At 35.3% G+C, this 13,977-nt stretch overlaps 1 protein-coding gene across 1 annotated transcript; it reads left to right on the forward strand.

The window, feature by feature from the left end:
- The first annotated feature begins 9,697 nt into the window (after positions 1–9,697).
- On the forward strand, positions 9,698–13,768 carry LOC114275091 (alpha-galactosidase). Its single transcript, XM_082893503.1, has 14 exons — positions 9,698–9,754; positions 9,875–9,909; positions 10,435–10,538; positions 10,798–10,873; positions 11,161–11,177; positions 11,354–11,407; positions 11,702–11,767; positions 11,880–11,963; positions 12,111–12,175; positions 12,374–12,456; positions 12,702–12,792; positions 12,963–13,012; positions 13,267–13,407; positions 13,524–13,768. The coding sequence occupies exons 1-14, from the start codon at positions 9,706–9,708 to the stop codon at positions 13,611–13,613; spliced, it is 1,005 nt and encodes a 334-aa protein (XP_082749629.1). The 5' UTR covers positions 9,698–9,705; the 3' UTR covers positions 13,614–13,768.
- Positions 13,769–13,977: the final 209 nt, after the last annotated feature.

Genomic DNA, 13,977 nt, shown 5'->3' on the forward strand with positions numbered 1-13,977 from the left:
CATAGCAACTTTCGGTACAACTGTCATTACATTTAACTTAAAGAGACTATCACTCATGTATCCCTTACCAACATACATACCACTCTTTGTTAATACAAACTTATCAGACTCAAATACAAGCCTAAAACCATTTTTACTTAACAAAGACCCAGAAACTAAATTCTTCCGGATGTCAGGTACATGCAGTACGTTGTTGAGGGTCAGTTCTTTCCCTGATGTCATCTTCAAGATTACTTTCCCTTGTCCAGCCACAGCAGAAGTAGAAGAATTTCCCATAAAAAGTTGTTCACCATTTGCAGCCTCATTGTAGGTAGTGAACATCTTCTTGTCCGCACATATGTGACGAGTTGCTCCAGTGTCAACCCACCACTCTTTGGGATTTCCAACCAAGTTAGCCTCAGACACCACAGCAGAAAGGTTGATGTCATTCACTCCATCAGAGATGTAATCCAATTCTGTTACATTGGCCTGATTGGTGGTCTTCTTACTTGTACTACCATGATTCTTTTTAGGGCGGCGGCAGTCAGAAGCTCGATGTCCAGTTTTGCCACAGTTATAGCATTTTCCTTTGAACTTCTTGCTACTATCGCCTTGTTTAGGACCATCTCCAGTAAACTTCCTCTTTTTGTTATGTGGTTTATGAACTTGTTCAACCACATTTGCCTTGGACTCAATGGGATTTTTCCCATTCCTCTTTTCAGCCTTTCGGTTATCTTCTTCAATTCTTAACCTTACAATCAATTCATCCATAGTCATCTCTTTGCGTTTATGTTTTAAATAATTTTTGAAATCTTTCCAAGCCGGTGGTAACTTTTCCACTAAAGCTGCGACTTGGAATGACTCGCTAAGAGACATACCTTCTGAATGAATATCATGCAAAATTATTTGAAAACTTTGAACTTGAGATATTACCGTTTGGGAGTCTACCATAACAAAGTCCAGAAATTTACCGACGACAAATTTCTTCGTGCCGGCATCTTCTGTCTTGTATTTCTTCTCCAAAGAATCCCACAATTCTTTTGCTGTTTTCAGAGGACTGTATACATTATACAGCATATTGTCAAGGCCATTTAGGATGTAGTTTCTGCACAGGAAATCTGAATGTTTCCAAGCATCTACAGCGGCAACAACTTGCCGATCACTTTCACCCTCTTTAAGTGCTGGAGCCTCTTCATGGAGAAACCGGGCCAAATTAAGAGTTGTAAGATAGAACAGCATCTTCTGCTGCCATCTCTTAAACTCGGTACCATTAAATTTTTCCGGTTTTTCTCCATGATTGATTGGTACATGAACATGGTTCTGGATAGGGACCGATGTAGGTGTAACAATAGGAGTATCACTGCCAGATGCAGTTTCAGTTGCAGTAGCCATAATCTCTGATTACAAAAATCAGAAAATATTAAAACACAAATTAATTTTCTAGTTACTAAAACCAGAAAATAATTATAACAACAAAATAATTTTATTTTCCTTGTTACTAAAACTAGAAAAATAAAATATCACAAGAATTTTCTGTAATACCAAATAATATTCTGAATTGTTAATGACACCAGTATCGTACTACTAGTAGTTGTCAAAGAAAAGAGACAGTATATTACTACTATCTGTCAAATAGCATAAATCACTATTTGTTTTTCCAACCAGAATATTAATTTGAAAACACAGAAAATTAAATACAATGAAGATACCCAAAAAGGAATCTGTCTTAAGATTGTAGGACAATCTTCACTGTATTTAAACAGATTTAATTCTGTTGTGTACAAAACAACAACCAGAATATAAAGAAATAAAGAAAAGGAGAGAATATGTTTGATTACAAAAATCAAACTCGAAATAAAAAAATAAATAAATAAAAACAAAACAGATTTTATTTTGTTACAAAAACAAAATTAAAATCTGAATAAATAAACAAATAAAAATAACACTGAAAGTAATTAAATAACTTACTTGATTTAATTTCTTCGAATTATTTTTGTGATCAAGTCCAGTGTTTAACACTGTCTCCTTAAGACAGATTCGTCCTCTCCACGGTGCTTTCAGAATTCGGACGTCTATCTCCCAGGATGAAATGATCTTCCACAAACAATAGCAGCACTACTAATTGTTTGCCTTACGAACACACTAAGTGTTTACACTCTTTCTTTTGAAAATAAAATGCAGCAAGATGAAGAATAGAAAACAGAAGTGAAATACGAAATTTCTGAATGTAAAACATCAAATGAGGGTGGTCCTATTTATAGATGTGAAGGTGGCTCTTCATTTTGAATTAAACAGGTATGTAACTCTTGGTTTTGAATTGAACAGGTATCATACCTGTTGGGTTTTGAATTCAAACAGATAGTAAAACGGGAAGGGCCCTGTTTGGGTGTGCATTAATTCCAAAACAGTTTATTTCTGTTTGAAACCGGGAAGGGCCCTGTTTGGATGAACAAAAAATCCAAACTAATTTAATTTGAATTCTGGATTTTATTTTAATAAAAAATAAAATTAAATTCAAATGTTTTTGGCCCAAAAAGATTAGAAGCCCAACCCAACCACACACCACGCACCCGCGCCCAAGCCCAGGCCCAGCCCAGCCCGCCCGACCGACCGGACGGACGGCGGCGGCGGCGCGCGCGCGTGTGTGGTGATTTTTGGGTCCAATGGGTCTAGCCCATTTTGCCCATAACCTCTCCCTCTAAAACACTTGGGTACCCCTTGGGGCACACCCCAAGTATCTCACCCTAAGCCTTATAAACCCTTTCAAAACCTCCCACCAAATCAATGTGGGACAAGCCAATTTACAACCTTAAGGAATTTCCACCAAAACTCCATTTTCATGGAGCACACTTTGGCTTCAATTTCCCATTCACTCGGTAATGGTTTTGAGCAACCAAATATACCACGTGAATCACAACGCGGCATAGAACGCGTTACCACTTTAACCCGAGTTAATCGACACTCGGGGCCCACCTAAAAATAGACCTAACTTAGGAAAAAATTAACCATTTCCAACAATCCCCCACATGAATGGAATTTGATGACAACGGAAATGCAACAATATGCAGACTTAACGAAAGAGTATAAGTCGAAAATATCTTGCATCAGGATAGGTAGTTTTCGGCTTTGAACCTTCCCTAGTGATAACCTATCGGACTTACTGGCTAACCAATGGACGCGATGCCTTGAATTGTTCAGCCGTTTGTGTAAGCCAAGACAATAGATTTCACACAAAATATCTTCTAACACATCGTGGTTCTCACTGTTGTGTTCATTTTGGCCTTGAACGCGCCTGGTTTTCATAAGTGTTTCTAGAGAATTTAGCCTTTGCATTCTCATAGAACCGGCCCCAGTTCAACACTCATATAGGTGATTCTTAGTGTGAGTATCTCCTTATACTCGTCTTGATTTTATGTCTTAACCAAGATATAAGTAATCATTAAAAGCAAAGCTTATCCTTATACCCCTGCAGACAACATATGTTGCAGATATCACTCTCACCATAGGAATGGGTAGGAATTTTAATCCCTTGGTGATTTCTGGCGAGCCATACATAACTTAGTTGTCCCTTTGAACTTAGTTCTTGGGATCTCCAGTCATATAAGTAGGGTTACCATTATGACGACTCTTATGTAATAGGCTTTAATCCCATCCCCTTCGATGAACTATACACTAGCTCTTTTGTCAAACCTTTTGTTAACGGATCCGCAATATTCTCTTTAGATTTTATATAATCTATTGAGATTATTCCGTTTGACAACAATTGCCTTACGGTATTATGTCGACGACGAATATGTCGTGACTTACCGTTATACATGTGATTCTGTGCCCTGCCTATTGCAGATTGACTATCACAATGAATGCAAATAGCTGGCACAGGTTTTGGCCACATTGGAATGTCTTCTAAGAAGTGACGAAGCCATTCTGCTTCTTCACCTGCTTTGTCTAAAGCAATGAACTCGGATTCCATTGTGGATCGTGCGATGCACGTTTGTTTCGTGGACTTCCAAGAAACAGCAGCGCCTCCTAGAGTAAAGACATATCCACTAGTGGATTTTGAATCTTTAGTATCCGATATCCAATTGGCATCACAATAACCTTCGAGTACTGCTGGATATCGAGTAAAGTTCAAACCATGATCACGAGTAAATCTTAGATATCTAAGAACTCGAATGATCGCTTTCCAATGGTCTACTCCAGGGTTACTAGTGTACCTACTCAATTTACTTATAGCATAAGCTATATCAGGACGAGTACAATTCATTAGGTACATTAGGCTTCCAATGATTTGGGAGTATTTTAACTGAGACACTGCATCACCTTTATTTTTCGATAAATAAAGACTGATGTCTACAGGTGTTCTAGCTAAATTCAAATCATCCTTGATAAATTTATCAAGAATTTTCTCAATATAATGAGATTGAGATAATGTATATCCGTCAGATGTTTTAGTAATTTTCATTCCTAATATAACATCTGCGACCCCCATATCTTTCATATCAAATCTTTTGTTAAGCATCTGCTTAGTTGATTTGATCATGTTTTGACTGCTTCCAATGATAAGCATGTCATCCACATAAAGACAAACTATGACATATCCTTGGTCAGTGTTCTTAACATAGACGCATTTGTCACATTCGTTTATCTTAAACCCATTAGTAAGCATTGCATGATCAAATTTTTCATGCCATTGCTTAGGTGCTTGTTTTAATCCATAAAGGGATTTTACAAGTCGACAAACTTTCTTTTCTTGTCCTGATACTACAAACCCTTCGGGTTGTTCCATATAGATCTCTTCATTTAGATCACCGTTTAAGAAAGCTGTCTTAACATCCATTTGATGTATTTCTAAATTAAACAACGCTGCTATAGCAATAAGCATGCGAATGGATGTTATTCTTGTCACAGGGGAATATGTGTCAAAATAGTCCAGACCTTCCTTTTGTCTGTAACCTTTAACAACAAGTCTTGCTTTATACTTGTCAATTGAACCATCTGCTTTCATTTTTCTCTTGAATATCCATTTATATCCAAGAGGTTTAGAACCTGGTGGAAGATCCACCAATTCCCAAGTATGATTTTGCATAATGGATTCAATTTCATTATTAACAGCCTCTTTCCACAAAGGTGCTTCAGGACCTGTCATTGCTGCCTTAAAGCTTTGAGGTTCATTTTCTAACAAGTATGTCAGAAAATCTGGACCAAAGGATTTTGATGTTCTTGCTCTCTTACTTCGTCTAGGTTCATCATTAGTTAAATCCTGTTGGTCAAGACTATTACTAGTCTCTTGTGTTTGATTGTCATTAGTCTCTTGACTTTGTGTACAATCATAAGTTCTTTTCTGTGAACTTAATTCCTGTCCTTTCTTGTAAGGAAAGACATGTTCAAAAAACACAGCATTCCTTGACTCTATAATAGTATTCACATTTATATCAGGTATATCTGATTTATAAGTCAGAAACCGATATGCACTACTATTCTGAGCATAACCAATAAACACACAATCTACTGTTTTTGGTCCAATTTTAGTCTTTTTAGGAACAGGTACTTCAACTTTCGCCAAACACCCCCACACTTTTAAGTATTTGTAGGAAGGTGGTCGACCTTTCCACAATTCATAAGGAATGCTTTTGGTTTTCTTGTGGGGTATTCTATTAAGAACATAATTAGCAGACAATATTGCTTCCCCCCACAAGTTCTGTGGTAAGCCTGAACTTAGTAACATGGCATTCATCATTTCTTTTAGGGTTCTATTCTTCCTTTCAGCAATTCCATTTTGCTGTGGAGAATAAGGGGCTGTAGTTTGGTGAATAATGCCATGTTGTGCACAAAATTCATTTAATGGTGCATCATATTCACCACCCCTATCACTTCTAACCATTTTAATGGTTTTACCAAGTTGATTTTCAACTTCTGTTTTGTAGAGTTTAAACATTTCTAAGGCTTCATCTTTACTTCTAAGTAAATAAACATAACAATATCTTGTGCAATCATCGATAAATGTTATGAAATACTTTTTGCCACCTCTAGTTTGAATAAACTTTAAATCACATACATCAGTGTGAATTAATTCTAGAGGTTCGGTTTTTCTTTCAACCGATTTAAATGGAGCCTTAGTTAGTTTCGCTTCTACACAAATTTCACATTTATGATTAGGATTAATTTCAAACTTTGGTATATAATCTAAACCAATTAATCTACGCAAAGCATCAAAATTCACATGTCCTAATCTACCATGCCATAAATTTGACTCAAGAATATAAACAAAAGATGTGTTATTCTTATTCATAGCAACTTTCGGTACAACTGTCATTACATTTAACTTAAAGAGACTATCACTCATGTATCCCTTACCAACATACATACCACTCTTTGTTAATACAAACTTATCAGACTCAAATACAAGCCTAAAACCATTTTTACTTAACAAAGACCCAGAAACTAAATTCTTCCGGATGTCAGGTACATGCAGTACGTTGTTGAGGGTCAGTTCTTTCCCTGATGTCATCTTCAAGATTACTTTCCCTTGTCCAGCCACAGCAGAAGTAGAAGAATTTCCCATAAAAAGTTGTTCACCATTTGCAGCCTCATTGTAGGTAGTGAACATCTTCTTGTCCGCACATATGTGACGAGTTGCTCCAGTGTCAACCCACCACTCTTTGGGATTTCCAACCAAGTTAGCCTCAGACACCACAGCAGAAAGGTTGATGTCATTCACTCCATCAGAGATGTAATCCAATTCTGTTACATTGGCCTGATTGGTGGTCTTCTTACTTGTACTACCATGATTCTTTTTAGGGCGGCGGCAGTCAGAAGCTCGATGTCCAGTTTTGCCACAGTTATAGCATTTTCCTTTGAACTTCTTGCTACTATCGCCTTGTTTAGGACCATCTCCAGTAAACTTCCTCTTTTTGTTATGTGGTTTATGAACTTGTTCAACCACATTTGCCTTGGACTCAATGGGATTTTTCCCATTCCTCTTTTCAGCCTTTCGGTTATCTTCTTCAATTCTTAACCTTACAATCAATTCATCCATAGTCATCTCTTTGCGTTTATGTTTTAAATAATTTTTGAAATCTTTCCAAGCCGGTGGTAACTTTTCCACTAAAGCTGCGACTTGGAATGACTCGCTAAGAGACATACCTTCTGAATGAATATCATGCAAAATTATTTGAAAACTTTGAACTTGAGATATTACCGTTTGGGAGTCTACCATAACAAAGTCCAGAAATTTACCGACGACAAATTTCTTCGTGCCGGCATCTTCTGTCTTGTATTTCTTCTCCAAAGAATCCCACAATTCTTTTGCTGTTTTCAGAGGACTGTATACATTATACAGCATATTGTCAAGGCCATTTAGGATGTAGTTTCTGCACAGGAAATCTGAATGTTTCCAAGCATCTACAGCGGCAACAACTTGCCGATCACTTTCACCCTCTTTAAGTGCTGGAGCCTCTTCATGGAGAAACCGGGCCAAATTAAGAGTTGTAAGATAGAACAGCATCTTCTGCTGCCATCTCTTAAACTCGGTACCATTAAATTTTTCCGGTTTTTCTCCATGATTGATTGGTACATGAACATGGTTCTGGATAGGGACCGATGTAGGTGTAACAATAGGAGTATCACTGCCAGATGCAGTTTCAGTTGCAGTAGCCATAATCTCTGATTACAAAAATCAGAAAATATTAAAACACAAATTAATTTTCTAGTTACTAAAACCAGAAAATAATTATAACAACAAAATAATTTTATTTTCCTTGTTACTAAAACTAGAAAAATAAAATATCACAAGAATTTTCTGTAATACCAAATAATATTCTGAATTGTTAATGACACCAGTATCGTACTACTAGTAGTTGTCAAAGAAAAGAGACAGTATATTACTACTATCTGTCAAATAGCATAAATCACTATTTGTTTTTCCAACCAGAATATTAATTTGAAAACACAGAAAATTAAATACAATGAAGATACCCAAAAAGGAATCTGTCTTAAGATTGTAGGACAATCTTCACTGTATTTAAACAGATTTAATTCTGTTGTGTACAAAACAACAACCAGAATATAAAGAAATAAAGAAAAGGAGAGAATATGTTTGATTACAAAAATCAAACTCGAAATAAAAAAATAAATAAATAAAAACAAAACAGATTTTATTTTGTTACAAAAACAAAATTAAAATCTGAATAAATAAACAAATAAAAATAACACTGAAAGTAATTAAATAACTTACTTGATTTAATTTCTTCGAATTATTTTTGTGATCAAGTCCAGTGTTTAACACTGTCTCCTTAAGACAGATTCGTCCTCTCCACGGTGCTTTCAGAATTCGGACGTCTATCTCCCAGGATGAAATGATCTTCCACAAACAATAGCAGCACTACTAATTGTTTGCCTTACGAACACACTAAGTGTTTACACTCTTTCTTTTGAAAATAAAATGCAGCAAGATGAAGAATAGAAAACAGAAGTGAAATACGAAATTTCTGAATGTAAAACATCAAATGAGGGTGGTCCTATTTATAGATGTGAAGGTGGCTCTTCATTTTGAATTAAACAGGTATGTAACTCTTGGTTTTGAATTGAACAGGTATCATACCTGTTGGGTTTTGAATTCAAACAGATAGTAAAACGGGAAGGGCCCTGTTTGGGTGTGCATTAATTCCAAAACAGTTTATTTCTGTTTGAAACCGGGAAGGGCCCTGTTTGGATGAACAAAAAATCCAAACTAATTTAATTTGAATTCTGGATTTTATTTTAATAAAAAATAAAATTAAATTCAAATGTTTTTGGCCCAAAAAGATTAGAAGCCCAACCCAACCACACACCACGCACCCGCGCCCAAGCCCAGGCCCAGCCCAGCCCGACCGACCGGACGGACGGCGGCGGCGGCGCGCGCGCGCGCGTGTGTGGTGATTTTTGGGTCCAATGGGTCTAGCCCATTTTGCCCATAACCTCTCCCTCTAAAACACTTGGGTACCCCTTGGGGCACACCCCAAGTATCTCACCCTAAGCCTTATAAACCCTTTCAAAACCTCCCACCAAATCAATGTGGGACAAGCCAATTTACAACCTTAAGGAATTTCCACCAAAACTCCATTTTCATGGAGCACACTTTGGCTTCAATTTCCCATTCACTCGGTAATGGTTTTGAGCAACCAAATATACCACGTGAATCACAACGCGGCATAGAACGCGTTACCACTTTAACCCGAGTTAATCGACACTCGGGGCCCACCTAAAAATAGACCTAACTTAGGAAAAAATTAACCATTTCCAACAATAATTAGCCTGTTTGGATAGTCATTTGTCACCCCTCAAATAAATTTTTAAACACCTTAGGCTCGGAATTTAAGAGAGCAAACAAAGTATATTGCAATATAGAGATGAAGTCACATATACTCAACTCTATATATGCATATAAATTTAAACATATGAGAGTATATATGCGGAATCCGTCATTCATATTTGTGTGGCAATAATGAATATTATGGTACGTACTGCAGATGGAACAGTTATAACCACTTCCCATGCAAGCTCAGCGACCAACTAATTCGCCAGACTGGTAAAATATATACAATGATACATATATATATATATATATATGAATTCGGCCTCACTGTTTTTATTTTTATTTTTCATTTTTTTGGACTTCCAATGCATACCTCTATATATTGAGGAATGGTTATCAAACTCTATGATTTTTCTTCTTTCACAGCGGATGCAATGGTTTCTACTGGGCTAGCAGCCTTGGGATATGAGTACATTAATTTGGGCAAGTTTTTTTGGGGTTTTTTTTTTCTTCTGAATTTGAAAGAAAGTAAAATTAATTTATATAATCCAACAAGTATTAACGTCTTTTGTTAATTTGTGCGTTTGAATTTTAATTAAACAGACGACTGTTGGGCTGAACTGAACAGAGATTCTAAGGTACAAATCAATAATCTATATAAAGTCTTTTGCATCTATTATGATTTGTACATTTATATTATATATATATATATATATATGTATGATTAAATAGCAAGAACAAATACTTATATAACATCCTGAGTATTTAATAAGTAATTAAAAATACTTATATGAGAAATGATTAACTTTTCATCCCTGTACTCACTGGTGGTGGTGGGTCTCATTGTAAGTAGAAATAAGAAAATTTTAAAAACAAAAGGACTTGGTGGTTTAGATGGTGTTGGAACTAAAACTATGTCCTCTAGCAAGCATAAGTGTATGCTCAACAATTCACTCTGATCAAGCATCTCAAATATATACACGTATCAAAAGTTTTTGATGGTTTGATTAAATTAATTTCTCTCTCTCTCTCTTTCTCACACACACATACATATATATAGATGCACTAATAAATACTAGGAGATGATTGAAATATATACATCTATAATACATACATCAATGTTGGGCCGCATTTGTCTTATATATATATATATATATATGCAGGGAAACTTGGTACCAAATGCTACAATATTTCCATCTGGTATGAAGACTCTAGCAGATTATGTCCACAGCAAAGGGCTCAAGATTGGGATTTACGCTGATGCGGGGTAACAGAGTTAACTGACAGTTCGAATTCGACAAATTATAGATCATCAAAGATAACATATGTCAGTAATTTGTAAAATTTATGAGAGCTGATTATTTATAGTCCTAAAACCTCACTCATCATAACTAATTCTTTAATCCAACATATGTTATCAATATCTTCTCTCTTTTTTTGATCAGCAAAAAGAAAGAGTATTATTGATGCAAATAAAAGGATTCCCTAGCTTGTAAATTGTTCCATTTATGTATTATTGTTTTCAGGACATTGACTTGTGACAAAAGGATGCCTGGATCACTTGGCTACGAGGAACATGATGCCAACACCTTTGCTTCATGGGTACGTATGTATGTCTTAATTAATTGATCGATTATGCATTTTCGTTACATTTTATTCATCAAATGATTGCATAATAAACTAAATTAAAATTGTATTAGTTATCTATGCCATGTGTGCCTCCATGCTTGCATGCAAGATTAGTAAGATGTTGGAGGTGGGAAGAATAAAAACTATAAACTTGGGATTGTATTTGTTTCTATTTTATTGTTCCTTTGATACTAAATTTACTCCACTGGAGTCACAAGTTTGCCTTGACTAATATGATTTTTTTTGTCCGTCTTTTTAAGGGAATTGATTATTTGAAGTATGACAATCACTAAGGATCCTCTAGAGTGAAATTTTCCTAAAGTTTCCTAGAGTGCTACATTGTGTGGTTGAGATTTACTGGCAAGTCACATCAGAAAAATTGATGTGACTTGCCAGTAAATCTCAACCATACAATGTAGCACTCTAGGAAACTTTAGAGAAAAATCACTCTAGAGGATCCTTGCTCTATGACAATTGCCACAATAATGGATTGACTCCACAAGAAAGGTAAAACGAATGCAAAACTACTTATTACCTTTTCTTTTGACTATTAAAAAACACGATGCAGTATTTAGATAAAATTTAATTATATATAGGGTTGATAGATTATTCAATCATTTGTCATTGTCAATCAGTTTTATGTATTATGAAACTAATTCATGTTAGATCAATATTGAAAAACAAATTTAAGTTTTTGTTTTTGTTTTTGTTATTGTTATTATTATTATTATTTATTTATTTTTGGTAGAAGAATTAATGTAGGGACTGATAACAAATACATGATTACATCCTTGGTTGTAGATATTTGACAATGAGTAAAGCTCTCCTTAAAACTGGACGACCCATTTTCTTTTCCCTATGTGAATGGTATGTCTTCAATTTTAATCTCCTTTCTTTAATTAGTTTAAAATACCATACAATTAATTGTTTTCATAACTATATTATATATTCATCAAAAAGGATGATCTGGTTTTTTTAGGGGCCAAGAAAACCCAGCGACTTGGGCAGCTAGCATAGGAAATAGTTGGAGAACAACTGGAGACATTAAAGACACTTGGAAGAGGTAAACAAATTAAAAACCCCTAATTAGATAATGTGAATTTTATCTTATAGTAGAATTTTTTTATGATGATGAGAGTAATATTAAAAAATTATGGTAAAAATAAAATCATGACATGGATTTTGTTTTCTCTGCATGCACATGATGCAGTATGACTTCACGTGCCGATGAAAATGATGTCTGGGCATCTTATGCTGGACCAGGAGGATGGAACGGTAATTAGTTATATGCTTAATCAATAAGCATATTATTTTAAAAGTCATATAATTTTTTAACATTAATTTGTCGTATATATATGTCTGTTTATTACATTACAATTACAATTACAATTACAATTCAAGTGTGATTGACAATGAAAGAAAAGTATCTAAATCATGTTGTATAATTAATCTCACATCATTTATGGCCATTAGATCCTGACATGCTTGAAGTAGGCAATGGGGGGATGTCAACAGAAGAGTATCGCTCTCACTTTAGCATATGGGCTTTAGCAAAGGTACATATCCGTGATGAAATATTGGATCATTTCTTCTTGATCACTACATTAATCCTAGCCCAACTGTAAAAACAGAATGTTTAAACTTTCTTCGCTTCATTTTATTCTCCTATATATCTTTTTTACTTTCTCCAATTCTTTATGAAATAAAAAAATGCATAAGTTAACATATATATAGAGTAATAATTATTGAAGTTGGAATTATTTGTGTGTTTTGTGGTTGGTTGGCAATGGCATATGCGTAGGCACCCCTTATCATTGGGTGTGACATCCGGTCGATGGATAGTGATACATTCCAATTGCTAAGCAACAAGGAGGTTATTGCAGTCAATCAAGGTCTCTCTCAACACTCACTGCTACCCACCCCCAACCCCACCCACATTGTCTTCTTCTTCTCCTCCACCTCCACCTCCACCTCCTCCTCCTCTTTTTCATACCCTATTTATTTTCTTCTTGTTTAATGTTTAATTATGTGTTAATTCTTTTCTATATTTAATGGGTAACAGATAAGCTCGGTGTCCAAGGGAAGAAAGTAAATAAAAATGGAGATCTAGAGGTATTCTATTCTGTCCATTTTTATCTTTTCTATTAACTGTTAAGGAAGAAAGAGATTTTATCAAAATAGAAAATAGAAATGACCATTACTTTCGTTTGTTTGTTTTGTACGGTGGGAAATCCTTTGTTCAAACTAACATGCATCATCTCTAGTCTCCAGACAAAAACAAAGAGTGGATTGTTTTGCACATTATTACTTTCATTTGTAGCCTTATTTATATTGAAAATTAGATTTGAGTGAGTGATTGGATACAGGTTTGGGCCGGTCCTCTAAGTGGGAAAAGAGTAGCGGTTGTGCTATGGAACAGAGGAGAGTCTAATGCTACCATAACTGCAGATTGGAAAGATATTGGGCTTAAGCCATCCACAGTAGTTGATGCTCGAGACTTATGGAAGGTACTCTCTCTCTCTCTCTCTCTCTCTCTCTTTTCTAGAATCAAATTACTTCTCTTGTTGACGATTTTATGTCTAACACACATGCTTCTTTTCTCTTTAAATTAACAATCTTGCAGCATAGCACTACAGCATCGATTCAAGATCAACTAAAGGCCGGCGTAGATGCCCATGCATGCAAGATGTATATACTCACACCACATAATTAGAATATCATACTCTTTATTTCCTTCAATAATCTTGTAATCTCTCTCCTATGCAAAAGTCTATAATGTTGTAGTATTAAAAATATATGTATGTAGGTGTGTATGTATAACTGTGGTGTGGCGAATAATTTTAGAAATAAAAAATAATTTTACTTTAAGGAACTCCAGTTATACTACTGTGAGAGGATATTATTATTATTCAACATTTCCGTAAGAATGATAAAACCTCCACATTTATTCAAAGCATCCCAAGCAAGAATAAAAACAACTGACCAATTTGCAAAACATATTCTAAGTTAAATCCAAGTTAAGCTAGGATATCTAGGTCTCTACCACCATGATGTCTAAAGCGGTATTATGTAAGAGA

Source organism: Camellia sinensis, chromosome 11, assembly GCF_055761805.1.
Source record: "Camellia sinensis isolate YWXY chromosome 11, ASM5576180v1, whole genome shotgun sequence".
Taxonomy (NCBI): domain Eukaryota; kingdom Viridiplantae; phylum Streptophyta; class Magnoliopsida; order Ericales; family Theaceae; genus Camellia; species Camellia sinensis.

Coding starts and splice junctions, on each gene's coding strand:
- LOC114275091 (XM_082893503.1), top strand. CDS start 9,706: ATGGTTTCTACTGGGCTAGCAGCCTTGGGATATGAGTACATTAATTTG. Junction 12,793..12,962: donor GGTTATTGCAGTCAATCAAG/GTCTCTCTCAAC, acceptor AATGGGTAACAG/ATAAGCTCGGTGTCCAAGGG. Junction 13,013..13,266: donor ATAAAAATGGAGATCTAGAG/GTATTCTATTCT, acceptor GATTGGATACAG/GTTTGGGCCGGTCCTCTAAG.